The following is a 26,853-nucleotide window of genomic DNA, read 5'->3' as shown; positions in this document are numbered from 1 at the left end:
TTGATTAGGTTACGTCTCCAGGGAGATGATCTAATTACAGATTCAAACATACAGTATTGAGTAGGGATTATTCTACCTTTACAAAATGGGATTTTAATTAAAACATGGCTTTTCTAGGGTCCATATATCCTTTCAAACTAGCACAGGCCTTTACAAAGAGTTGGAGGGGTTATCAGATAACAGGAACTGAGCAGAAGCAGAGGCTGAGCTTGGAACTGGATGAGGGTGCTCCTAGCTACCCAGCCTTCTGCTGACAACCATTTTTGAGATAGAGCTCCTGTTCCCAGGGAGAAAGTGTGGTCTCCCTGCCCCGCACATGGGCCCCCTGGGGTGGGGCTGCCTGGGTATTCGATACAAAGGTCCTTGTCCTTTCCCTTTGTAAACTACATTTGACCTGGATTAAACCAATATAAAGAAAAGAAAGTTGTAGAAAGGAAAGATCTGCTCCTGTCTCCATGCAATGCAGAATTTTTAGATAAAATAAGGAATTCTGAGAACGGTTGAGCCGAAAGCCCTTCCTGAAATAGTTTCCATCCCCAGAGATTGGAGAGGGTCAGCTCTCCTAAATGTCTAGAGTGGTAAGATGTCATCTAAATTCCCACACCCTCTTCCCTTGATCAAGTGAGTAAACCTAGAGAGGCGACCATCACGCCTGCCAATTTTTGTTGAGTCCCTACTGTGTACCCGGGACTGGTTGGTGAATGAGGCAACCAGGTCCTTGCCCTTGTGGACCCGTCCTTCCAGCTGGAGAAATAGGACAGTCACATACCAGACATACAAGCTAATTTCATACGGGGAAAAGGCCACAAAGAAAGTAAAGCGGGACAGAGTAGAATCAGGGGAACTGCTTAGAGGAGACAACTGTGGAAGAGGGTGGCACTTGAGCCAAGGCCTGAATACTTCAAAGATGCCTAGGGGAGGGTCTAGGGAGCAGCCCACTACGTAGAGTGACATATGCAGCCTTCACACTTGTTCTGCCCACTTTTCGCTGTCTCCTCTGATGTGCCGGCCATAACAGCCCAGTTTACCCAGAGACCCATCCAGCAGTGCCTGCGTGACATCCAGAGGGTCTGGGTTTGATCATTCGTGGTGTGCCTCTTGGCCAGGGCCCCTGCCAGCTCTGGGTTGGTCTGGTGAGGGGGGTGTGGTCATGAACACCCTCCATGTACCAGCACATTTTTTTGCCACCTACTGTTTTATCATTCTTAGCAGTACCCCCATTTTACAGATGTGGAAACTAGAGAAAGTTAAGTGACATGGTCACAGAAAGACCCGAGCTAGTGAATGGTAGAGTATAGATTTGATGCCGTTATGTCTGACTCCATGCTGCAGCAGAGTCCATAGACCACACTGCCTCCCTAGAGTCACCATGTCCGCTGATTCACCCTCTGGCCCAAGAGCAGTCACACAACCACCTGGCTGCTCTGGGATACTGCACATTTACCTGTTAAATCACAAACACTTTACTGGAATTAGTGCAGGAAGATGAGGCAGGCAATGTACTTTGAGCTCCTTGTAAAGTCGTTAGTCCCCAGTCTGTTTGGAGGGAGAGATTTGGATTTTTATTTACAAATATATTCAGCAAATCACTTAACATTTGCTTAAAATTTTAAGCAATTCTCTGTCCATTTACAATCTTTTAAACGTGTGAAATTAGTTTTAAGTTTAGAGTTCTCCAGCTTGTATAATTTTTCCCATTTCTAATTATATGTTATCCAGAATTTTAAAAAATTAATACTGTGTGTGTGGGTAGGAAACCACACTTAGGAGACGTAAGGAGGTTGTATCTCATAGGCTCTCCAGGAGGAGCTTACGGCTTTTGAACTTGCCTTTCAGCAGCTCAGTTTGAGTGGGAAGGTGGCTTCTCTGCTCTGCCAGCTGAAAGCTGCGTGATCTAGGAACACTGCTTTAGCTGCAGTCTGGCTGGCCAGTGTGAGCTGCAGTGGGGGTAGAGGCCATCCATAGGAAATGTGGAGGTGACACACCTACTGAGTAATGAGGCTTTTCTCTCCCTGACTTCCCAGGATCCCATGGCAACCGTGGTGGAGGTCAAGTCTAAGCCGAAGAGCAAGTGGAGGCCTCAAGCTTTGGACACTGTGGTACGTTCTGGATGGACTGTTTCAGCCATTCAGTAATGTTTGCTTCCTGTTGAGACTAGGTGATGCTGCATGCTGCGTGGGCCTGTGGCCCTTTGGAAGGAAGCATTGCCCCTCACTGGGCCACCACAGGAGAGCACTTGGGGAAAATGGAAATCATAGGCCTGCTTGGCCTCTTACTGCGTTTTTTTTTGTTTTTTTTTTTTAAGTTAAAAAATGCAACGTGACTACATTATAAGAGGTTTGGAAAACAAAAAAAGGCAAATCACCTATAACCTCGCTGTCCTTGCCTAACCACTGATAGAATTTCGGTGTCTTCCTGTTTCTTCCACATGCATATTTTTAAAAGCAGTATAATCACAGTAGCTTATTTTTCCCACCCAAGCAGTCTTTGCATCTTGCTATATAATCTTTGTAAATACCATTTTATATATCTGCTGTAGGAGCCTACCTCAAATGTTTCAATCTCAGGGGAGCTATTCCCATGGAGACAAGTCTGCTTCGGTCACGCTGGGAAGTTCCTTCCCAGGCACGATTTTTCTGGGCAAATCAAGTTATAATCACTGCTGTAGACACCTCTGGAGGCTGAACTACAAAACATGCCTGCCTAGAAACATGCCCAGGGATGAGGGGCAGGCCATCCTTTATACTGGCATGGTATAGTGCCTGTGTGTATGTGTCAGGGAACTAAGAGGGGATGTTACAGATGAATTTTACATGGTATGTTTTCTGTTCTTCTCTAGTTATGCATTGACATAAAGTGTGGTTGTCAGAGTACATATATTAGAATCAGTATGTTAGGCTGCTTTTTACCCCCAAAGTTTCCATGTGTTTTAAATCAGTGAAATTTGAAATGAAATAAGTACATTTTTGTACCAATTAATTTTGTACTAATTGATAGTACATTAATTGTACTGTCTGCTAATGAGAAGAATGAAGTTCCTTTAAGAATGTCTGTACATTGCAGATTAGTTACTTCCACTTGAAAGTTAAGTGGAAGCCCCCTCAATTGCACAGTTAAATGGTGTTTGAAATGCGAAAATTTTCTTTGTATTTGTGTCAAAGAACTGTAGTTTGAGCTCGGAAGATAAATCCTCCACATATGTGTGGGAATGGAGGTCTCACTTCTTGTTTTAATTTTTGATAGCGTGGAAAATGTATAGAGCAGCTTGGCATTACTCATGATTCCAATAATATTCGTTGTCGTTGAAATGACTGTAACACAGTATATATTTCGATATAAGTCCTGTTTTGCCTTATAATGTTAGGTTGGATTCATTAAGAAACATTTTCAGTGCTATCCAGTGACTTATAATAGAGGTTAAGGGAAGTTATTCTCATTCAGAAAAATTTCAGTCTCAGCCCTGAGCTTAAAAATCCTCATGAAACTTTATTCCTATTAAGCCTTGACCCCTTGTGTGATATGGCGAGTCCCAGTGTTCAGCTTTTGTTTCTGAAAAGAATTCACAGAAATCCTGATGGTTATGTCTACCAGAGCAGATGAAGTTCACCATTGACTCTGCTGGTTCAGTGGGTATAAGAAATGCAGCAGTTTCCCACAGAGTGCCTGCTGGTGAATAAATAATACCTTGAAAACCCATGGGCTGTAAACACCAGCTTTGTACATTTGCCCAAGCCTTTTCCTACTCCATACACATTTTTACCACCATCAGTGGTAATATATGGTAGCAGGTTCCACTTTAGGATGTATTGATAGTGTTTCCTCAACTGCTTTGAAAATATTCACACCCAGTTCGTTGTTCTGAGCAGTGGGTCGTTCAGTCGCTTCCCGATGCATTGAGGCACCATGCCTGGGTGGACAGCCACCGCAGAGCCCTATCTCCCAGCAGGGCCAAAACTCACTCAAGCCATTGGCCCAGTTTGCAGGCTTTTTGTCGTTTCTTTTTAAGTTTTATTTCTTTTTCTTTTTTAAAAAATTTATTTGTTATTTAACAACAAACATACATTAACATATGATCATTCCATTCTATATATATAATCAGTAATTCACAATATCATCATATAGTTGCATATATTCATCAATTCAGAAAAAGAAATAAAAAGACAACAGAAAAAGAAGTAAAACGAAAACAGAAGAAAAAAGATTATATATACAATACCCCTTACCCCTTGCTTTCATCACTATCAGTTTTCTCCACTATCTATTTCCGTACTATTCATTCTCCCAAACAAAAACTCGAAAAGCTCCGGTGGCGGAGCACATGCCTTTCATGTGGTCAGGTATTGACTCTTCTCCTGACTTGTCACCATGTCACCACTATTTATCGTCACCACCAAGGACAGCAGCCACTGGAGTGGCGGCCCAGGCCCTTCCTGAAGGATGACTCTTCTTGTTACTTCGGGTCTTTGACTCATTCACTAAACCCTGATGTATCTCTTCACTTGTTTGGCAGGAGCTGGAGAAGCTGGCTTCTCGCAAGTTGAGAATAAATGCTAAAGAAACCATGAGGATTGCCGAAAGGCTCTACACTCAAGGGTAAATATTCTGAATTTGGGCATAGTATCTGGCATGTCTTTATCATGATGAAGCTTACGGGAGAAACAGACACTTTGTCTAGAAATCACTTCCTGAAACAGGAACCCATAAAGTCAACTTGGACCCTCCCATGGACCCCTCAGCGCCTCTCTCTGGGGTCCTGGCCTGTGACAGGCAGCACCCTCATCTCTGGGGTAATGGGTGCAGTGCCCCAGAGCTGCAGTCCTGTAACTACACTGCCCACATGCCACAAAAACTGCTGAGCTCTTGTCACCTGGGCTAAGGTGGGGAGTGCTGTGAGTGTGAGCACACACCAGACTTCAAAGTCTTGGTATGAAGAAAAGAATAGCTTCCCTCATTGGTAACGTAGTTATCAATTACATATTTTTAAATTAATTTTACCTGTTTATTTATTTTAAAGTGGCCACTAGAAAGCTTAAAATGACATACAGGGTCCACGTGGTGTGTCTGTGGCACAGCATTGTTCTTTCTGTACCTTCAGTGACTGCTGGGCCGTCAGGGCCACTGGAGCAGGATGGTCCTGCCAAGACCAAGAGGGCCAAGGAGGGGCCTGCACCCCACCGCTGCTTGCCACACCAGGCTGTCCCATGTCCTAGGCCATTTCCTCCACATCGGGCTGCCCTGCTTAACCCTTCGACTCCCTTGAGTCTCCTAGCAGGAGAGCTTGCTGCTTTTTACCACATTTGGGGCTGCATCCCAGCATGTTTTTCAGTGTAATTGACAGGTTGCACTCAGTGATTGCACATTACAGGTAGATGAGAGACGCTGGCAGCATCTCTTCCTGTCTGTTTCCCTGTGTTTTAGATATATCAGCTATCCCCGAACCGAAACAAACATCTTCCCCAGAGACCTGAACCTCATAGTGCTGGTGGAGCAGCAGACCCCAGACCCGCGCTGGGGAGCCTTTGCCCAGCGCATCCTGGAGAGTGGTGGCCCTGCCCCACGCAACGGGAACAAGTCTGACCAGGCTCACCCTCCCATTCACCCCACCAAATACACCAGCAACCTGCAGGTTAGTTTCCCCAAATGTCTCGCCTGCTGGGCCCCAGAGAGGGATGCCAGGGGTCAAGACTGGGGTTTGAATTGACAGTGGATTTGTATTTTAGGAAATGAGCTATTTTGAAATAGCTCTTCAGAAAAGTATATCAAAAAAGAGAAGTCAGTGTCAAAATTCTGTTTCATAATCTGCTTGGTTTTCATGAACCCCCCTCCACGATAGACCCCCTCTCTCGATCTGGCTTCTTTCCCACACACTCACCATCAGACTCCCTGTGGCTTGTCCCCGATCCCTTTGCACAACAACTAAGCACTCCCCCTTCTCGGGCCAGGGCACAGACCCCTGCCACCCACGTAGAGGTGGATTGCCTTCTTGGTCCCTCGGGACTGTTAAACCCTCTGTATCCTTCCTGGACTGGCTTCATCTCCGAGTCCTTCTGTAACTTGACCACCACCCTCATTTCATGTTTGTGGTTACAGAGCGGGTACACTCAGCTCTGCTGGGTTGGGTTCCATTTTCTCCCCTCCTGGGGCTTAGGCTCCACGAGGGCAGGAGCCACTCAAGCCGGCTTCACATCTGCAGGCTTGTCCTAAAGCCAAGTAGATTTTGGTCTTTTTTTCTTTTTGACGACATGTGTTATTCTTTCTGATTATAAAAGTTAATACATGTACATTTTAAGATCCTGGACCAGAGCTCCTGTTCTTTTGCTTTAAAGGATAGTAGTGGAATAATTGATGAAATTTTAATAAGGTCTGTTTGTCAGAAGTTATACTACTACATCAATGATGATTTCTTGATTTTGATAAAAAAGTTCCTTAGTTTTAGAAAATAAACATTGAAGTATTTGGGATCAGAGGAGCATTATGTCAGCAGACATATGAATACGCACATATGCACATGTATGTGAGGCAATAAAGGAAAAGCAAGCATGTTAAAGTGTTCATGTTCGGGAAGTGTGGGTGAGAGTATAGAGGAATTCTTATATTTTATAACTCTTCTGTAAGTCTGTAATTACATAAAAATAAACATAAGTGGGGAAAAAATACATATTCATTTTAGACAATGTAAAAATATAAAAGATTATATGAGGAAGAAAAAAAATTGCCGGTAATCCAACCTCTTACCAAGAGCACCTTTTTTCTGTGCATGTTTATAATATCCTTCTAATAAAATGAGAATCTTAGATACCTTTGCTAAGTACTTTTTGGGGGGGGGGATTTTTTTTTTAATTAAAAAAAATTAACAAACAAAACATTAAGATATCATTCCATTCTACATATACAATCACTAATTCTTAATATCATCACATAGCTGCATATTCATCATTTCTTAGAACATTTGCATCGATTTAGAAAAAGAAATAAAAAGACAACAGAAAAAGAAATAAAATGATAATAGAGAAAAAAAAGATTATACATACCATACCCCTTACCCCTCGCTTTCATTTACCGCTAGCATTTCAAACTAAATTTATTTTAACATTTGTTCCCCCTATTATTTATTTTTATTCCATATGTTCTACTCTTCTGTTGATATAGTAGCTAAAAGGAGCATCAGACACAAGGTTTTCATATTCACAGAGTCTCATTGTGAAAGCTATATCATTGTTCAATCATCATCAAGGCTAAGTACTTTTTTCTGTTTTATATCATAAGCATTTACCATGTGCTGAAATATTCTTCAGAAGTATAATTTTTGATAATTGCATAGGTAGACGTTATTTTGTTTTCCAAATTGTTTTTAGACGTTGATGTTTACAGCTTTTAATCATGATGTACTACAGTTAACATTTTGTACATAAATATCTGTGCAGGACTCTCATTATTTCCTTCAAATAAATTGTTAGGAAGGGAATTATTGGATATGAGTATGAGCGTGTTAAAGGCTCATAAAGGTAGATTGATGTTTACTGAATCTCAATTACTTGACACATACAAAATCAGCCCAACAAATCACTACTTGACTGTGTCTGTGAAGGGAGTTTGTCCTCAAGGCAGGTGTGTCTGCGAGGTGGGTGTGTCCTCCAGGTTGGTTCCAATCTGGCAGCAGGAGCCGTACTACTCTGTGTATTTTGTTTGTCAGTGAGTTGCTCACTGACTTTTAGACTTTTATCATATTTCTGTCACTTCCCAGTCTTCAGGGGAGGACTTCTCCCTGCTTATCTCACCGTGGAGGGAGTCGGGAAGGCTCGCCTGGTGTTCCACAGGTGGTAGAGGGCTTGGGGAGCAGTGTGCCCTGCTCTGTTCAGAGCTTGTGGTGGCATCAGCTGTCATCCCTGAGAGGTAGAGTTCTTGAGGGCGTTTCAGACTCTTTTCTTTTCTTCATAGGGAGAAGAGCAGCGACTGTATGAGTTTATTGTTCGCCATTTCCTAGCTTGCTGCTCCCAGGATGCTCAAGGGCAGGAGACGACCGTGGAGATCGACATTGCTCAGGAGCGCTTCGTGGCTCACGGCCTCATGGTTCTGGCCCGAAACTACCTGGATGTGTATCCGTATGACAACTGGAGTGATAAGGTGAAAAGCCATAGCTGCAGTCAGAGGTTCAGTTTGTGCCCAAGTGTCCGACCCTTGGGCCTGAGGGAGAGGGGCGCGCAGTTGGGTCTCCAGTTCTAGTCCTCCGATGGGGCAGGACAACAGCCTCCCTGAGAGTCGTGACAGGCTGATTTGACCAAAGCATCTGCTGCTTCCTGTAGACCATCCCTGTCTACGAGAGAGGATCCCACTTCCAGCCCAGCACCGTGGAGATGGTGGATGGAGAGACCAGTCCCCCTCAGCTGCTGACCGAAGCAGACCTCATCGCCCTCATGGAAAAGCATGGCATTGGTTAGTAGCATGGCTGGGGCAGCCCACCTCTGAGCATGCAGCGTGTGGGCCCTGATCTCGGCCTCCGCTGCAGGCATTGCGTCCTGTTCCCCTCCTCGTGGTTGAGGTGAGGCTGAGAAGAGGACATGGAGTGCATGAGTACATTTAAGCCCGCATCCAGTCTTTCCCCACCAGGGGCCATAGCTGTTGTACTTAGAATGACAGGGGCATTTCCTGTAATTCAGAGCCTGTCCACAAACTTTTTTTCCCCTCATAGGTATTTTTGTTGTTTTATTTTGAATAAGGTACTAACATTTATAACTTGGGAGATCCCATAAAAAACATATGGGTCATCTTAGGAGGTCGCAGAAGGTCTGGACGCCCTGAGCCTTCGTTCCTATGTGCCCGTGGCCGGCTGTGACAGCACGGCCTCCCTTCCCGTTGCTCACACACAGCTTCACTAACCTGCATGGTAAATGCAGGTCCCTACCGACATCTCAGCCTGCCACCCTGGTGTTAGCTGTGGGAGGCCTTATTTTTAGCTTGTGGTTAAAGTGTTTTCCGTATTTAGGAATCAGAAATCAGTTTTTAAAAACACTTAGGACAGGGTGCACGGGTGGTTCAGTGGTAGAATGCGTGCCTTCCATGCAGGAGACCCAGGTTCGATTCCCGGACTATTCACCCCCCAAAAAAATAAAAATCTGGGTCAGAATTATGTTTTCCCATCAAGTAGGGATGCCCAGCAGCCGTAGTGGTCAGGCACTCAGGCTCTGCAGGTGGCCCTTGTGCTGCCTCCCTGCCATCAGTCTTCATTGCAGCTCCAGGCACTGGCTCAGGCTCATTCCTGAAGCCAGTCCTTCAGGCTCCGGGGCACTACCTCTCACTGGAACTGGGACCCTTTCATTATCATGGTTCTGTGCTTGGAAAGTGCTCCAACCAGGAGCTCAGTGACCACCAGTGGAATGTTCACGAAACCTCCAGGTGTAGGTCAAATTTGAGGCAGGTCCCCATCATGACGTATGAATTAACGGTCATGCACCCACTAGAGGTGGGCCTGTGCTAGACACTGGGGCCCAAAGATGAATGAGTCCTTCCCTAGGAGATGCAAACCACGCTTGCCATCGAGGGTGGTGCACAGGCAGGAGGGCCTTCATGGGGGCTGCCAATTAAGCTGGGCCCAAGCCTGATGAGGTGGCAGTGAGCCCAGCAGTGGGCAGGGTGTGAGTAAAAGCACAGGAACAAGGACGCACATGGCTGGTGTGCTTGGAGCAGAGAGAGGAGCCTGGGAAGGGGAGTCAAGTCAGGGTTTGTGGGGCCTGTCTGCTGGCCTGAGGACGTCACAAGTTAGCCTGTGGTCAACAGGGAGCCATGCGAGATTTCTGGATAAAGCACAACACAGATCAACATTTTAAAAAATAGTAATTTTTATAACAGCTTTATTGAGACATAATCCACCTACTATGAAATCCATCCATTTGAACTGTACAATTAAGTGGTTTATAGTGTATCTACAGAGTTATGTAACCATCCCACAATTTTAGAACATTTTCATTATGCCAAAGAGAAACTCCATGCCCGTTAGCAGTTAGTCCCCAGTTCCCCCCAACCTTCCCAGGCATACACAAACATCGATCTACTTCCTGTCTCTGTGGATATGCCATTTCTGGACATTTCATACAGATGGGGTTATGCAGTGTGTGTCCTTTTGTATCTGGCTTCTTTGACTCAGCATCGTGTTTTGAGGCTTGTCATGTTGCAGCACAGTCAGGACATCGTTCTTTGTTGTGACTGAAAAGTATTCCATTGTGTGCATAAACCACATCGGCTTGGCCACTCATCTGCTGAGGGACACAGGGTCGCCTCCACTTTGTGGTTACTGATGAGCAATACTGCTGTGGACATTCGTGCCCACGTTCTTGGAACACTCTTGGGTACATGCTTGGCGTGGAATTGCTGGGTCCTGGTAGCTCTGTGTTGAACTAGGGAACTGCCAGACTGTTCTCCACGTTGGCTGTACCATTTTCACTCCCACCAATTTGCGAGGGCCCAATTTCTCTCTGTCTTCACCAACACTTATTATTGTCCATCTTTTAAATTATAGCCTCCTAGTGAGCGAACTGGTATCTCATTGTAGCTTTCATTTCATCTCCTTAGTCACAGAGCTACTTTTTTTAAGGGTCTCTTTGGCTCCAGCATGGGGAATCGGGTATGGGGAGCTGTGGTCAGCAGGGAGCCTCTTCGGTGAAGAGGCCAGAGCAGGAGACTGAGGATGTTGTCATAATGCAGATGAGTTGAGATGGGCTCCTGCTGTGACTGGGACACGTGGGCTGAGGAGAAAAGTTTAGAAATGAGACCTGAAAGGTAGAATTGACAGCTTCAAGTGTAACTAGATGTGCTCAGTCCTTGGATGGGAGTCGAGAGTTGGGGTTCCTGTTGCAAGTTGCAGCATGGGCCAGGGCCAGATAGAGTAAGGGGTCCTGTCATGATTGTGGTACTCACAGGACATCTGGGGGAAGATGCCCCTCAGCAACTGTCTGCATGAACCTCCTAGTAACCAGAAAACTGCTCGTAGGTACTGATGCCACACATGCTGAGCACATCGAGACCATCAAAGCCCGGATGTACGTGGGGCTCACGGCAGACAAGCGGTTTCTCCCGGGCCACCTGGGCATGGGCCTGGTGGAAGGTAAGGTTGGGCAGGGCTTGCAATGACAGTGGGTGGCCGTGTCGCCAAGGTCCCCACTGGCTCGCCATGGTCCTTAGAGAACACCGCTCTTTCCCTACAGGTTATGACTCCATGGGCTATGAGATGTCCAAGCCTGACCTTCGGGCTGAGCTGGAAGCTGATTTGAAGCTGATCTGCGAGGGGAAGAAGGACAAGTTGGTGGTTCTAAGGCAGCAAGTCCAGAAGTATAAGCAGGTCTTTATGGAAGCAGTGGCTAAAGCGAAGAAGTGAGTGCCAGACCCTGCTCTCCTGCCCAAGAGGTCATTTAACTCAGAGGTCTCAAAAGTAACCGTCCCTAACAAGAAGCAGGGCATTTTGGAGTGATGCAGGAGAAAGTCTGTGGGGCAACAGTTTCCAGCCTGTGCCGTGATTGGGTCTCAGCCAGGCTGGTCCCTCCTTAGCAGCAGACTCGCTTTCCATGGCTGAGGTGCCCCCCTGTAGTCTTTACCCCTGCGGACTTTCTGAGTTTTGGTTTTCCTTTCCATAGAGCTTTGTCAGCATGGAAACAGCCCTTCAGAAAAGACGTTCTCTTGATTTAACTTCTGCCTTGACAGAAGGCCTAATCGCAGCGCAGACTTTTAAGTCAGTAAGGCCAGCTGCTGGTGCATGATCCAGGTGTTGTGGGGAGTATTTGGAGCGGGCCATTTAGCAAGCAGTGTGTGTCCATTTTATTAGAAATAACGTTTTCCACCCCATGCCAACTTTGAAAATAAATGTATTAGTTTGTTTGAACTTAATGCCAGATAGACCTTTCTGGAGTATGTGCATGGATGCTTTGCAGTTTCGTTTATTGTGTGACAAGGCAGAAGTTTATCAGCCTGGAACTGGGTTCCTTCCACCAGCTGACCAGGAGCCAGGAGGTCTGGAGTAGGGCCCGTTGGTGGGCTCAGCCTTCCCTCTGCTTTCCAGCCTCTGCCTCGGGCCCATGGCTGCGCTGACCAGCTGGTCCCTGAGGCCACAGGCACAGTGGGCACATGACGCATGATGACAGCCTTCTGAGAGCCTGCTGCTGTGTGTCTTTGTCTCTTCTTCAGGTTGGATGAGGCCTTGTCCCAGTACTTCGGGGAGGGGGCAGAGGTGGCCCAACCAGAAGAAGTCTACCCCACCCCAGCCCTGCCCATCAGGAAGTGTCCGCAGTGCAGCAAGTCCATGGTCCTCAAGACCAGGAAGAATGGCGGGTCAGTACTCAGTTCCTGCCCCTGCCTCTGCTCGCCCAGGCAGCTGGGATCTGGCCGGGGGGGGTGGGGGGGGTGGGGGAGGGGTGGCTTTTGTCCCCTGTGGAAGGCAGACAGGCTGTCCTTGAGCTGGTGTGTGCAAATGGGGAGTAGGAGGGGCTCTGTGTAGATCTCATGTTTGCTGCTCTATGAGCTTTGTGGCTTTAAGCAAGTTACTTTTCTACTCTACCCCTGACTCCCTCTTCCATGAATTAAGGGCAGGTGTTCCTTCCTCACAAGGCTATGGTGAGAATGTGGGTGACAATGGGTTGAACGTCTAGCACAGAACCTGATCCCTCGGGTACTCAGCAAATTCCAGTTTTCTGATTTTGGCTCTGAAACTCTGAAATCCCTTGTCATTTTCAGTGTCGTAGAACAGAGTCATTCTAAGAACCAGGTTACCGTTCACCATTGTTATCCAAGCTATCACCTGGCCAGTGGGCGCAGTGCTCGGGAGGAGGTGCTGCTGGGGGTTGGCAGCACTGCCCTTGTCCTTGGGACATCCCTGTGGTTGGCAAGGTGCGAGGCACTGTGCACCCCCACCTCAGTCTGCATGCCTGGCCTGCAGGGCAGCTGTGTACCTTGCTTGTCCAGGGTGGGACAGGCACAGAGGCTGCAGCGTCTTCTTTGGAGCCAGGCAGCCCTGGAGAGCGGTCGAGGCTGAACTGGAACCCAGCGCTTGCTGCCTTTCCTGGCCCTCCCCAGGAGCACAGCGTTGTGCTGCCTCCTTGTTTCTGGAGCATCAAGGAGATACAGGAAAGGCACTGAATGCTTAGGGTGGGTTCTCACCCAGCTGTCAGGGTGAGGAGGAGGCCACCCCTGCCCGCCAATACCCAGAGTCTCAGTCAGTGGCTGGGCACATGTCGCCCACAGTGTGACACAGGCTGGTGCCCTGCATGCCTCTCCTGCACCTGAGGCATGTGCATGCATGCTCAGTACATGCTGTCCGGGTACTGTTTTCTTTCTTGGCCACCAGTAGGTAAATTAATTAGTAATCATTGAAGTAAAAGGGAAAAGAATATTTGTTTTTGTTTTAACTCTGAATTCTCCAAGTACTTGACCGTAGGGAATGCTTCGCTGAGTCACCCTGGAGGACTGTAGGTGTTTTTTGTTGTTGTTGTTGTTTATTTTTTCAAGAAATTCAGCATTTTGGAATTTACCTAGTAATTTCCATTTCTGTACTTGTGAAATTTGCTATTTAAATAATTATGTTTGGGTTTTGTTTTGTGTTTTATGGTTGATCTAGTCATATCCAGCCACACACAAAACAAAATATAAATTAGTAAATCACATGCCTGTTAACAAGTGACTGGAAGGGATGAAGAAATGTTGGCTGAGAAAGATGTGTGGTGTAGGCATTAAGAGTAAAAGCTCTTTCCACAGACAGATAGGCAGGCAGGCAGACAGACAAGCTGACCCCCAGCCCCCTCTCACTACACACACCTCCCTGGGCAGACTTCAGCCCACTCCAAGCTGAGCGTGCCACCTCAGAGTCATCATGCTTAAGAAATGAGGGGTGTGAGAGTGCCATGAGCACTTGGTACACATGCCACATTGATGGATTAGCCAGTTATTTTAAGTATAAAGCATGGTTAGCAACAGCTGTTCGTTTTTTGTAACGTGGGAAGTCAGTTCAGGTTAGTTTTCCTGAGTTCTCCAGAGAAATGAAAATCCTCTTTAATCTGCTGGAGACATGTTTCTTTGGCAGGTGGGTGAGGCCCTGGGCCCCTAAGGGTACCTGCTGTGCTCAAGCATTCCCACCTGGCCTGTGGCTGCCCATTCACCCTTTCTCTCTCTCTCTCTCTCTTTTTTTTTTTTTTTAACTTTTTTATTGTATAATATAACATATATACAAACCAAAGAAATAAAAAAGCAACAGTTTTCAAAGCACTCTTCAACAAGTAGATACAGGACAGATCCCAGAATTTGTCATATAAAGTCATCTCAGATTTTTCCTTCTAGTTGCTCCGGAATATGGGAGACTAGAAGGCTTAAATATTTTTTTTATCACCATTGAGACTTTCATCCCTAGATGTCATGTCCCATGTAGGGGGGAGGGCAATGATTTCACTTGCAGAGTTGGGCTTAGAGAGAAAGAGGCCATATCTGAGCAACCAAAGAAGTTCTCTAGAAGTATCTCTGAGGCATGCTTGTAGATAGGCTAAGCTTCTCCACTACCTACATAAGCTTCACAACAGTAAGCCCCAGGATCAAGGGCTTGGCCTGTTGATTTGTCGCCCTTTCTCTTCTCCAGGTTCTATCTCAGCTGTACAGGTTTCCCAGAATGCCGCTCAGCCATGTGGTTCCCCGATTCCGTTTTGGAAGCCAGCAGGGATGACAGTGTGTGTCCAGTATGCCAGCCACATCCCATGTACCGGTGAGCTGGGTAGAGTTCAGATGACTGTGGTAGATGTGGAAGTCCAGGCTGGGTGGGGAGGCACCCTTCCCCCAGCACAAATGCACAAGGAACTCGCCTTCCCCCGCCCCTCCAGAGAGCTCACAGTGGTGATTCTTCAACACTTCTGTCACAGGACCCCTTTTCACTCTTAAATCACTGAATCATCAAGGAGCCCAGAGAAGTTTGGGGTGGATAGTTATGTCTATCAGTATTTTACTGTATTGAAGCAGAGATATCTTTTGAAATATTAATTTATTAATTCATTTAAAGGATAACAAACATATCACATGTTAACATAAATAATATTTTTATGACCAAATATTTATTTTCCAAAGTTAAAAAAAAAAAAGTGAAACAAATGGTGGTGTTTTACATTTTTGCAAGTCTGGTGTCCAGATTTTCTTAGCTGCTTCTGCAGCCAGTCTGCTGAGGTATCGTGTGTCATAGCTTCCAGAAAGCTCACTGTGCACACATGGAAAAATGAGAGCAAAAAACACATAACTTCTTTGCATTGCTATAAAAATAGCATTACTATAAAAGATAGTCTTGACTGTACCTTTAAAGGGTTCCCTGAGCTGCATTTTGAGGAATACTGGCACAGAGAAAAGTCGGGTTTGGGAGACTTCCATATGCTCGGGACCACTCCGGGCTCTGTGATTCCATGTGCCATTCCCCGGTGGGGATGGGAGGTGCTTTTTGGGGGGCCTTTTGCCCCATGGTGTTAAGGCTTTTTCCTTGTCTGGTCCACCCCCCACCCCCAGGTTGAAGTTCAAGCTTGCACGTGGCAGTGCCCCTCCAACCATGCCTCTGGAGTTTGTGGGCTGTGTTGGCGGCTGTGATGAGACCCTGAGGGAGATCTTGGGCCTGAGATTTTCACAGGGTGTTCCCAGAGCTTGCCAGCTGGGCAGCCAGCCCTCTAGCCACTTGCAGGCCAACCAGTCTCTGAACAGAATGGACAGCGGCCAGCACAACCAGCCCCAGCCTCCTGGCAACAGACAGCCCAGACCCGCAAAGCCACTGGCCCAGCCCGTCCTACCCACCACCGCTGGTGAGGGCAACTCTGTGACCTGCAACTGTGGCGAGGAGGCCCTGCTGCTCACTGTGCGCAAAGAGGGCCCCAACCAGGGCCGGCAGTTTTACAAGTGCAACAGGGGCAGATGCAGCTTCTTCCTATGGGCCAACAGCAGCCTGCCCGGAGCTCAGGAGCCGCCTCCTGCGGTATCCCAGCCCCCAGACAATTCACAGGGACGCCCACCAGGCACAGGGAGCCACCCAGGGGATCTTGGCAGCACCTCTTGCCTGTGCAGCCAGCCTGCCGTCACACGGACTGTGCAGAAGGACGGGCCCAACAAGGGCCGCCAGTTCCACACGTGCCCCAGGCCTCGAGAGCAGCAGTGCGGCTTCTTCCAGTGGGCTGATGAGAACGTGGCCCCAGGTGAGCAGGGGTCTGTGTCCCTGACGCCAACTCCCCAGTGGGGATGTCTCCCAGGCCAGAGAGCAGGGGTGGCCATGCAGAGGCCTGAGGTATGCAGGAAAGGGGCCAGGGGCAGTTGGCTGAGCTCCTCTAGGGACGTGCTTGATCCCCTCAAGGTGACAAAGTGCCCAGTCTTCCTTGCAGAATGACAGGTCGCAACCAGCTCAGTGTACTTCATGTGCCCCTTCCTCGGTGCTCATCAGGTCAGCGCCATCACCCCGGTGTCACAGGTGAGGAGAGGCAGCCCCAGCAAGGGCCGCGCCTTGCTCAGAGTCACACAGTGACGGTTGAGGTTCAGCTGTAGGCCCGCCTGATTCCCGCTCTGCACCCCGTGTGGGCTTGGTGTGCCTTTGTCATGGCCTCCTTCAGCTGAAGAAACTTGCCGCAATGAGTTCTGGGAGCCGGCGTGAGCTTTGCAGGAACACACTCGGCTTGGGTCACATTAGATAACGTACATGACAGCAGGCTGAAGAAGGTCTCTGGCTCTCTTGCCACACTTCAGAAGCTCAGTGAGGCAGTCGTAAAGGACTGCGAGGTCAGTGGGAGCGTCCAAGCTACCCCGAGCTGTATGGCCCTGAACAAAGGACAGCTACTCAGCCTCGGTCTCCTTGACCCGCCCTCCTTCCATGCTTTCCTTTTTTAAAGAAGTTTAGCCTCAGAGTGTTATTCAGCACCTTGTTGCCAACTCTGCAGGCTCTGGGAGATCCCAGAGAGCTTGGCAGGAAGTTAGGGCTTGAGAGCCAGACACGGGGGCTGGGGAGGGCAAAGACATTATTGTAGGGACAGAGCCATGTGGGAAGTATGTGGAGGATAATCCAGCACGCAAGGTCACTCATCAGCCTAGGAACAGCCATGTCAGGCCCCCGGGCTGGCTGACACACTGTCCTGGGCAGTCGGGTGGCTAGCATTCAGGCTATGTAGGGCCTGGAAAGGCCCAGGACCCAGATTCCCCTGCAGGAAGAGGGGGGTCAAATTGTGTCCCAGGCCCGTCTCACCACCTAACCCTGGTTGTCACTGGCTTGGGTTTCTACTACTGTCAAAAGGGAGCCCCGAGCTTTCCTTACCCGGACGGGGTGGGGATGGGGGTGTCTTCAGGAGCTCAGAGTCTCGAGGAATGGTGCCCAGCACCATAGAGCAGTGAGCACCTTGTGTCTGGACACGTGGCATTGCCTTCAGGCTGAGAGCCTGCCTGTGTTTCCTGCTGGACTCTGTCAGAGCCTGGACGCTGTCCACCAAACACCAACCCGGGTTTCTTGCCACTTGAGCTTGTTAGCTCTAAACCCAGCCTTCCCCTGCCTCTTCCCACAGGCACCTTTGGAGCCACGCCCTGGCCAGGAGGCAGAGGAAAATCCCCAGGGCCCGAGGCCAGAGGCAAAAGATCCCGGGCCAATTCCTCAGACCCTGGGGCCATGGCAAAGAAACCCCGGAAATGCAGCCTTTGCCACCAGCCCGGACACACCCGCCCCTTTTGTCCTCAGAACAGATGAGGGGGGTGGAATACACAGGCCACTCCACCGGACCTGGTCCCTCAGGTCTGGGGAGTGGAGCTGGCTTAACCAGGACCAGGGAACCCCCCAGTTGTGGAAACTCGAACTCCGTCCGACAGTGTCCCTCTGCCTGGGACTCAAGAGCAGCCTTGGCCATTGCCAGAAGCCACAGAAGGTGCCTCCTGGTAATGCTGCGAGGACTTTCGTGGTCAGCACAGAGGGGAGAAGTTCGCAGCCAAAGGATTAACTCGGGGACCAACTTTGGGCCGTCTTCTCCTTCACGACAGTCAGAAGGCTTCACTCCCAAACCCCTGGGAAAGGAGGGGGCTGCAAGATGCTCTTTCCATCTGCACAGAGCTTTACTGCCTCACTGCCAAGGAGCTGCCCCAGCCAGGTCATCCCACAGAAGACGTGCCTTAATAAAGGGCTTTATCCCTCTCAGTTATCACGGGTGTTGGTGCCGTGTCTGGTGACACTTGCAGGAGTGATGGGGACAGAACCCACCCCCAGTGCTGGGGTGAGCACTCACCCACCAGGCTATACCCTCCTGGGTCAGGCTCCCTCGCCTGCCCTGCCCTTCCTCCCTGCCCGCCTAGTAAGCATTAAATTCACTTCCACCCACCCCACAGGCAGCAGAAGCATATCAGCCCAAAGCTTAGAATAGCAGCTTCCTCCTGCCACCTTTACGGGAGGGCCACGTACCTTATTTGCCTTCATAAAAGTGAGGAGCATGTAACCCAATTCCTTTATTTTGTAGTTTAGGAGACAGGTAGAAACTGGGTGCAGATTGCCCCTCCAGCTTATGGCAACTGCTAGTCTCCTCTGTCTCCAGGTTTGCCTCTTCTGGACATCTCACGTGAATGGAATCCTGTAATACATGACCTTTTGTGCCTGGCTTCTTTCTCTCAGCAGTCTCTAAGACCCATCTGTGCTGACAGTGTAGCAGTACCTCACTAATCTTTGTGGCTGAATAATTGGCCACTTTGCTAATCCATTCATCTGTTGGACATTTGGGTTGTCTCCACCTCTGGGCTCATAGAAGTAATGCTGCTGTGAACAGCTGTGACAAGTTGTTGTCCGAGCCCCTTTTCAGTTCTTTGAGTGCACACCTAGAAGTGTACTCGCCGGGGCACTTGGGGAGCCTGTGCAGTGCTTCCTGAGGAACTGACAGGCTGCGCTCCTGGGCAGTGCTCGAGGCACCTCCCCAGCAGCCATGTGTGCTCGGGTGTCTCCGCGTCCGTGCTGACACTGGGTTCCACTGTTTTTGTTGCATCCAGCCTCGTGTGCATGAAGTCAAACCAGTATGGACTTGCTTTGCATTTTTCTGATGACCAGTGAGATTGAGCATCTTTTCATAGGCTTTTTAGGAGGCATTTGTATTTGTTTGGAGATATACTTACTCAAGCCCTTTGCCCCTTTTTTAATTGGTCTCTTCGTTGTTGAGTTGTAGGTGTTCTTTATATCCTGTGAATACTAGATGTGTTTGTGATTTTAATCTTTTCAGAGATACTCCGTGTGCTAGAGCTCTGCAAACGCCTCCCCCCCCCCCCGCCCCCATTCTCCACACCCAGGCTGAGGAGATGGGCATGCTCTCACTATAGAAAGGAAGCCTGGCTGACTTCTCCATGTTCTTCCCCATGGGTGGCTGTTCCCCCAGCTGTGCCCATCAGTCGCCCGCTCCCCTGTGAACATAAGAAAAACAACGGATGAGTCCCACACCTAGGCGTGGAGGGACTCGGACCTGGCACGTCCCTGCTGCTTACTGGTCTTGGAGTGGCTAGAATCTGAAAATGGTCCCCTCCAGCCCATCCCCAAAAGGCTCTCAGCACACATGACAGAGACCCCCTACCTTTTGGGTAAAGATGATGGAGCCGAATTTCCCCCCTGCTGTTCCTTCCGGGCCCTGGTGCATGTTCACACTTGACCATCCAGCCTCCCGCTTCCCTGAGCCGCAGTATGAAGGGGCGGTGGTCCCCTTTCTACCCCGAAATGCCATTATCCCCTGCAACTCAGCTGTCCTGCCTGCCCACGGCGCCACCAAGTGGGCTCGCTGCTCTAGGTCCTCAGGGAGCCCCGGAAAGGTGGTCTCCACCTTGAACAGCTTGCCTGCGGTTGTTCACGCCTGCCTCCAGGAAGAGCAGGTTTCTCACCATTGCCTTAGCTTCCTCGGAAGATTCAAGTGCAATGAGATTGTAATGCTAACTAGAGTATATATTTTTTAAAGTCTGTATTTTCCTGATTATAAAAAAAGTCTATGAAAAATTAAAATGTTACAAATATCTATGATGTTGACAGCCCCTCGTTTTAGGGAGATAAGGGCAGGGGGTGGGCTGAAGGGCCCGGGTCTGCACTGGGGGCTCTCGAGGCAGGACCTCAGAGTTTAGGACGTGGACGTGCCCCCGCACAAGTGAGACTCAGCCATGTCTGAAGAACCAGAGGATGGGTTGAGAAGAGGACCACTTGGGATCAAAGCTCAGGGTGCCTTCCCCCGCTGGGAAGCCCAGGCTTATCCACACAGCTAAGGTGTGGCACGTGGTAGGGCAGGGGGCCGTGGCAGGGAATGACATTTATTTTTTGATCCTAAAGTAAAAAAATTTTAGGAGATTTGGAAAATAGAAAAATATGGAAATCAAAGTTGGTGGTGGTGGGGACTTAATCTCAGCCACGACAACCTGTCTGTGGCTCAACACTCCAGGCTTTAGTTTTGGACATGCTGGCCAAAGTCCTCGTAACATGCAGTTTGGCTGGAGAGCTTAATATTTGGAAGCTCCACCTTCAGGAATCTATCCTAATGAAAAAGCTGGTGTGCACAAAGACTTCTTCAGAGCACAAAAAAAAAAAAAATTGGAATACCATTTGGTCAGCTGTAAGAGAAACGAATGGTGCACCCTTGATGGACCAGTTTCTAAGTGTCCCTGAAGAGAAAGTGTTTATAAGTTAATTTACAAAAATATATTTTACGTGTGGTAAGATTGATTCTTCTCGGATTATATTATGGCACTAATAACTTCCTATTTCCCAATGTTGGGCTACTCTGTATTGTGTAAATCTGCATGGGGCAACCCTCTGATTGTAAGCAGGTAAAGCAGGTACTGCTTTCCCACCACCACAACTCCTGGCCTCTGTTCACTTGGTAAAACTAAAAGAAAGGAACTAGAATACCCCCACAGCTGAAGGTTCTAGGTATTAGGATGCTTTGGCCAAGGGCTGAGGCCAGACCTGGGTCAGCCCAGGCACACGGACCTGGCGTGAGAACTGGGATTGTCATTGCTTTAAAGGGGGTGAGTGGAGTTTAGCAGCAGCTCCTCACGCGGCGGGTGTGGCACTGAGCAAACGGCACACAAGGCCCCCTCGTGGGGCCACAGGACAGGAGAGGCAAGACACGGACGCAGGGCTGAAGCCAAGCCCCAGGGAGCCAGCGCTGCAGCCGGGACAGCAAGTGCAGCCATCTAGAAGGAACAAAACCCTAAAGAAAGACTGACCACACGCGGGATCTTCCCACCTCCTCGCCCTACACACCCCACCGCCTTTCCTCCTTATAGCCCACCCCCCACACCCACCCCACAGGATTCCCAGCAAACTCCAAACAGCAGTACGAGTGCAAGCCACCCGATCCCTGCACCTGAGCCACACGTTAGAATTTCTTCCTTTATTCTCATTCACATTGAGGCAGAGCTGTGTGCCAGCAGGAAGGCCACTGGGGAGGCAGCTTGGCACTACCTGGGCTAGGCTTTAAGGGGCTTCAGAGTCGGAGTGCAGACATCGACTGGGTGACTCATTTTGGCACACTGTGGAGGCTCCCAAGGGTTTCTGCAGCCTGAAGAGAAAGCCCGCCCAGGTGGAGGGAAGAGACCCTCCAAGACACGAGGTGGGCAGCAAATCAGGCCAGTTTCCCAGCCCCATGCATGGCTCCAGAGCTAGAGCAAGCAGAGAATCTGATGTGGAAACCAAATACACACAGGACGGGAACACGCCATCCCTCCTGCTGATCAAAAGGCTCATTCCAGGCGTTCCCGGGGAGAGAGAACAAACACGTGACACTGTCAGCCCCCGCAGAACCCAGGACGCCTGGCAGCTGCACCTGAGCAAAGTGCTAAAACCACTTTTTGTTGGTAGAAGAAATGGAGCTGGCCGTCTTCCCTGCCTGGGACAGCAGCAATGACCTCCCATCTGGGGACTCACTGCTGGTGATGACGAGCCCAGGGCCCTCGGGTCAGCCCCAGGGGCAGAGGAGAAGCCTGGGTGAGCAGGTTGGAGGCGACCCCCGAGATCGGGTGCCATCGCCCCATACACCCTGGGCTCATGCAGACAGAGCCCATGCAACGGCCGCAGGGTGCGAGTAGACCTGTGTCTCAGATCCTGGCTAAAAGCGAGGGGTGGCTCTCCACCCTGGAAAAGCGGACCACTCCCTGCCCTCTAAAGCAGCCGCTCAGGCTCCTGCAGGCCGCTGTACAGCACGTAGCCGATGGTGTCCATCTCCTCCTCACTCAAGTCCTCAAAGAGGTTGACGCTGGGGTTGAAGTGGGCGGGCAGGCTGGCCTGCTCCAGGCCACCCACGAGCTCCTCCAGAACCTGCAGAAAGCGGTCTCCCAAGGCCTCCTCGGCCCAGTCGGCCGTGTCCTCCCCTAGGCGCAGGACTACCTGGGTGAGGGGGCCCCGGCCCAGCCGTCCCAAGGCCGGGTGGCGGCGACAAACACAGCACAGCAGCCGCAGGAGCCGCCGACGGGCCCCAGCATCACCCTCGTCCAGGGCCTGCAGCCTAGCGGCCTCTGCCGGGTACCAGTCCTGCAGCCACAGGTTCCCAGCCAGCCCCTCCAGGGGCCAGGCCACAAGGAGGCGGCCGGCCTCGGCCACCGCAGGCAGCACATCGATGTGGAGCTCCAGGTGTGGGTGTCGCACCTCAAGCAGCAGCTCCGGGGAGGCTACACCGGGCTGGATCAGGCAGCCAAGTAGGCTCCCGATGGCCGGCCAGTTGACAGATGCAGCCAGCGCCTTGCGGAGCAGCTCCAGCAGCTCCCGGGGGGACAGGTAGCCGCCCACCAGGAAGCGGTCCCAGGGGCTGCTCCCACGGGGGCGAAACTCCAGCTGTGTCCTGCGCACGGCCCAGCAGCGGGGGTCTCCGGCCACGGTGTCCGTACCCGGTACCAGGCCCCACAGGCCTGGCTCCAGCACCAGGGGGGCCAGGAGGCGCACGGGGTCAGCCACCCCCACCTGCAGCCCGTCATAGAGCGGCCCGCCCGGCTCCAGGGCCCCGAAGGGTAGCATTGGGAACTTAGCCCGCAGGTAGGTCTGCAGCTCCAAGCCAATGTCTCTGGCCAACTGTTTGGCTAACGCCTCGGTGGCAGCGGGGACGGCCACATGGTCCCGCTCGAAGGCCAGCAGCTTCTCCTGGAAGGTTAGGCACAGCGGAACAGGGCTGCCGAGCCACGGGGTCGGGCGAGCACCAGTGTCTGCAGGATGGGTGTCACTGGGCGCCTCTGCGAGGTCGGGAGAAGGTGAGAACGCACGAGCTGCAGTACTCTGCCCGACTCCCAGTGGCATGACAGCAGATAGGCCCACGGCAGGCCCAGCCCAGGGAGCCCGTGGCCCCAGTTCTCCCAAACCACGGCTGCCTGGTGACCCCCACACCCTCACCCTGCAGTTACTACACGGAACTGGGGAACGCTGCCCCCACCGCTCTGGACAGGCGCCCCTTTGGGCCTGGTGTTCCGCACTGGAAGCTCCCACCCCCAATTCCCACGTCCCTGCCATGAGCACTCTGCTGCCTCGCCACACCCCACCCAACACAGACACGTCATGGTTGGTGGGAGGACAGTGAATCCCACTGTTCACTAACCATTCGGGGAGAGCACCACCCACCCCGAGTGCCTGGAACCTGCCCGGGTCACACCACCAGCAGCAGAGCCTGGACTGACTCCAGGAGAACCCCAAAGGGAACCCCTGCATCCTGGGAGAAGGGCTGTGGCTCACCTGCAGCAGCAGGGGCTGGGGACAGGAGGGGCCGGCTGAGGGGGACAGGAGGCAGCTGGGGGTGCAGGCGCGGCGTGGCCCTGAGCAGGTTCAGCTCCTTCCAGCTATCCTCCAGGCAAGTGGGTTCCAACTTGGCGTCATCCTCATCCCGTGGGCTGGTGGCCCTGTCAATGAGCTGGAGGCAGAGACACAGGTCGGGTCGCCGGGGTCCAGGCACAGCTCCAGGTGGGACACACCGAGCTACTGGGGGACTGAAATGCACCCCACCGGCCCCCTGCTGGGACCTACCCAGTACAGCCTTACCCGCTTTACAGCCAGGGTGGCGATGCCCAGTACTGCAGCCCCACCCATGCCCAGCACCAGGCGGGCATTGGCCAGGAGGAAGTCCACAGCAGTGCCGAAGATGTCACCGTCGGGCCGCTTCCCCCGCTTCTGGGAGAATTCAGCCATGGTCTGCTGGGAGAGAACCAGGTGTGCGTGTGTGCATGCACATGTGTGTGCACATCTGTGTATGTGTGCATGCGTGCATGTGGGCAGCCCCAGTGGAGAAGCTAGGACTGCCAGGGGGTGGCCCAGGGCAGGCAGGGATGGGCAGAGGGCTCCTGCAGCCATCCTGCTGGGGCACTTAGTCAAGCCCATGACAGCTTCCCAGGAGAAAAGGGCTACGTGTATGGTTTCTTGGGAGATCAGGGTGCTGCCCAAGGCCCTGCTCCCCCAAACCTGCACACCACTGCCTGCAGGAAAAGGGGGATTCATGCAGACTGGCTCCTCCCCAGAGGAGTGAGTCGGAGTCACCACCAGCTTTTCCCTGATCACACAGTGAGCAGTGGGGGCACAAACCCGCAAACATACAGCGTGTGGCACCCCAGTGTTTCCTGCTGGCCCCTGAGTCTACTTGGTCCTCTCTGACCCACGAGCCCAGCTCAGAGCCTGCCGCAGCCCTAGAGCTCTGGTTTCCAACCAGGGCTGGGTAGACTCCCAGTGTAGACAGGTGGGGAGGAGTTAAGGGGACCTCAGCAAGACTCAGGGGCCACACTCCCAGCCCTGAATGCTGACAGGGCACCCCCAGGACAGGCAGAGGGGGCCGGCCTTGGCTCCAGGCAGCAGAGGGCACGCGCAAGTCCTGCTACGTGCAGGGGCAGTGAGCAAGGAAGCTTTTTAGAGCTCAGACGTGAGACTGCCCAGTGGCTTGGGGACAGAGGGACAGCTGTCATCAGCTGCTAGGAGGCCACGCACCCCAGAAGTTAAGGTCAGGGTCAGCAGCGCCACCCACTTCCTCCCCTGCAAAACAGCCAAAGGTGGTGGACAGAAAGGATCAGAAGGAGGGAGTCCGCAGGTGTCTTCTGGGCAGGCTCAGGCAGGTGAGAAGAGGCAGGGCCCTGACCCAGCCCCACATTCTAAGGGAGACCCGGCCTCAGGCTCTGCCCACCAAGCCCACCTGCTGAGGGAGAGGGGCGGCTACAGGGCCAGCGTGGGGCCCCGGGCCTGCAGGAGGGACAAACACACACCAGGCAGGACTGTCCAGTCCGGGAGGCCGAAGCCCGCGTCATGAAGTCACGGCCGGCTGGGGCCCTGGGGACGCAGCCCTCCCGGCCTGCCAGGTGCCCGCCGAAGCCCGGGCCAGGGAGTGACTCATTCCCAAGCACCTACCCACCCGCCCAGGCTAAAAATAGAACAAGAGGTCTCAGGGGCCGCGCGAGGACACCGGCCAGCCGGCTGACCAGTCCGCCGGGCGGCCGGTTTGTCCACCGGGGGTTCACCCGCCTCCACTTCGCGAACTGTACACCGATTTGAACACCTCCCTCCTGGCTACGCAGGCGCCCGCCCAGCGCCGGCGGCCGAGCAGGCCCCGGCCCCGGCCCGGGCCCCAGCCCCAGGAGCCGGCGCGGGGGGCAGGCGTGACCCCTCCCTCCTCCGCCCGGCCCGCCCCCACGCGAGGAACCCGCGTCCCGGAGACCGAGGGGCTTGCCCAACACGGGATTCGAGCGCGGGCGGCGGGCCCCGAGGCGCTGCCCCCGCCCCGCCGTACCCAGGTCGCGGCCCCGCGAACGGGCCCCAGCGCGAAGCGGGCCCCGCCCGGCCCACCTGGGAATGGAACGCGGCAGAGCCGGGAGGCGCGCGCCGGGGCCGGGGTCGGAGGAGGCGGGCGGTGACCCCCAGAGGCACGCAGACGAGGAAGCCGAGCTCCAACGAGAGCGCACAGCGCCCCGCCCACGTGCCAAAATACTGCGCAGCTCAGCCAATGGGCACCTGGCCACGCCCCCCGCCCGGCGCGACTTCCTCTCGACTTAAAGGCCGAGGACTCCATTTCGAGCCCGCGGCGGGCTGGGAAGTGGAGGCTGGGAGGCCTGTCCCGGCGCGTGGAATGAGCGGCCCCCAGGGCCCGTTGTGACTTGGGTGCCCTGGGATAGTGAGCCTGGGGGTGAAGAAAGCTCTCTGGGCCCACGTTTCTCCCGGGACCACTTGCCGGGCGCCCTGAGGTCACCTGCCAGAAACCTGAGGGCATTTCAGGATTACCTGCTGGCCCACCTGGTGACCTGGGGTGAGGGGGTGTGTCCATGCTCCACAGGCCTCAGTTTTCCCTTCTGTAAAGCAGGGCCCCGCACGGCGTGGCTGAAAACAGCAGCAGCTGGGAAATGCCCGGCCTGCTCTGGGGTCGCTGGACTGCGCCCGGACCCCGCCCCTGTGGGAGCTGCATTCGGGGGGCCACGAGGCGGGAGATCGCGGGAACACACCTGGGGGAGCTCATGCCCAGCAGGGATAGCAAACACGTGCACCATTGGGCGCCTGCTGTATGCTGGGAGTTCCACGTGGAGGTGGGGGTGCGTCTGGCCTTAGGAAGCGTTTCACAGATGCGGCCGCAGGTATAGGGTGGCCCGGGCCAAGCCCTGGGGCAGGCAGGGGCGCCTCGGGAACGGGCCCCCGAACCCCTCAAACCCAGTCGGACGACTGCAGCAACATCCCCGGGTCCCGCCGCGGGGTTCTCGGAGCCGACGCTGAACCCTGCCGCCGTCAGAGGAGCCGAAGCCAAGGCCCTCCCCGCCCCGAGACCCGGCGATCCCCGCGGGCAGGCGCGTTCCCGCGGCAGGGCGGTCCGGGGCGCGGGTGCGGCGGGCGCGGGCGGGTTAAAGGGGCGGAGCCGGCGGCGGAGGCCCAGCCCGCGGCCGCCTCCC

The 26,853-nt window shown here is 52.4% G+C and overlaps 2 protein-coding genes across 8 annotated transcripts in view; one reads left to right on the top strand and one right to left on the bottom strand.

The window, feature by feature from the left end:
- The window catches only part of TOP3A (DNA topoisomerase III alpha), a 61,472-nt gene extending 41,481 nt beyond the window's left edge, over positions 1-19,991 (top strand). For all 3 annotated transcript variants that reach the window (XM_077163422.1, XM_077163419.1, XM_077163420.1), the window contains exons 9-19: positions 2,025-2,099; positions 4,511-4,593; positions 5,419-5,626; positions 7,939-8,124; positions 8,304-8,433; positions 10,985-11,098; positions 11,199-11,364; positions 12,172-12,315; positions 14,606-14,728; positions 15,511-16,184; positions 17,532-19,991. In XM_077163422.1, coding sequence (XP_077019537.1) covers positions 2,025-2,099; positions 4,511-4,593; positions 5,419-5,626; positions 7,939-8,124; positions 8,304-8,433; positions 10,985-11,098; positions 11,199-11,364; positions 12,172-12,315; positions 14,606-14,728; positions 15,511-16,184; positions 17,532-17,710 — 2,082 coding nt within the window. In that variant the 3' untranslated portion in view covers positions 17,711-19,991. The remainder of the gene's footprint in view (positions 1-2,024; positions 2,100-4,510; positions 4,594-5,418; positions 5,627-7,938; positions 8,125-8,303; positions 8,434-10,984; positions 11,099-11,198; positions 11,365-12,171; positions 12,316-14,605; positions 14,729-15,510; positions 16,185-17,531) is intronic.
- Positions 19,992-21,340: 1,349 nt separating this feature from the next.
- Positions 21,341-26,730, bottom strand: MIEF2 (mitochondrial elongation factor 2). Of its 5 annotated transcripts, none has more exons than XM_077163414.1 (4): positions 26,416-26,730; positions 23,984-24,136; positions 23,681-23,855; positions 21,341-23,187 (listed from the first exon to the last, which is right to left on the bottom strand). In XM_077163414.1, the coding sequence occupies exons 1-4, from the start codon at positions 26,458-26,460 to the stop codon at positions 22,127-22,129; spliced, it is 1,434 nt and encodes a 477-aa protein (XP_077019529.1). In that variant the 5' UTR covers positions 26,461-26,730; the 3' UTR covers positions 21,341-22,126. The 5 variants fall into 5 exon arrangements, with proteins under 5 accessions (XP_077019529.1, XP_077019530.1, XP_077019532.1 ...); XM_077163415.1 differs by having other exon boundaries at positions 23,984-24,133; XM_077163417.1 differs by lacking the exon at positions 26,416-26,730 and adding an exon at positions 25,710-25,882 and having other exon boundaries at positions 23,984-24,133.
- Positions 26,731-26,853: the final 123 nt, after the last annotated feature.

The sequence above is a fragment of the Tamandua tetradactyla genome, chromosome 6, assembly GCF_023851605.1.
Source record: "Tamandua tetradactyla isolate mTamTet1 chromosome 6, mTamTet1.pri, whole genome shotgun sequence".
Classification (NCBI taxonomy): Eukaryota; Metazoa; Chordata; class Mammalia; order Pilosa; family Myrmecophagidae; genus Tamandua; species Tamandua tetradactyla.
The sequence above is the reverse complement of the archived record's forward strand: the minus strand, read 5'-3'. Positions and strand labels throughout refer to the sequence as shown.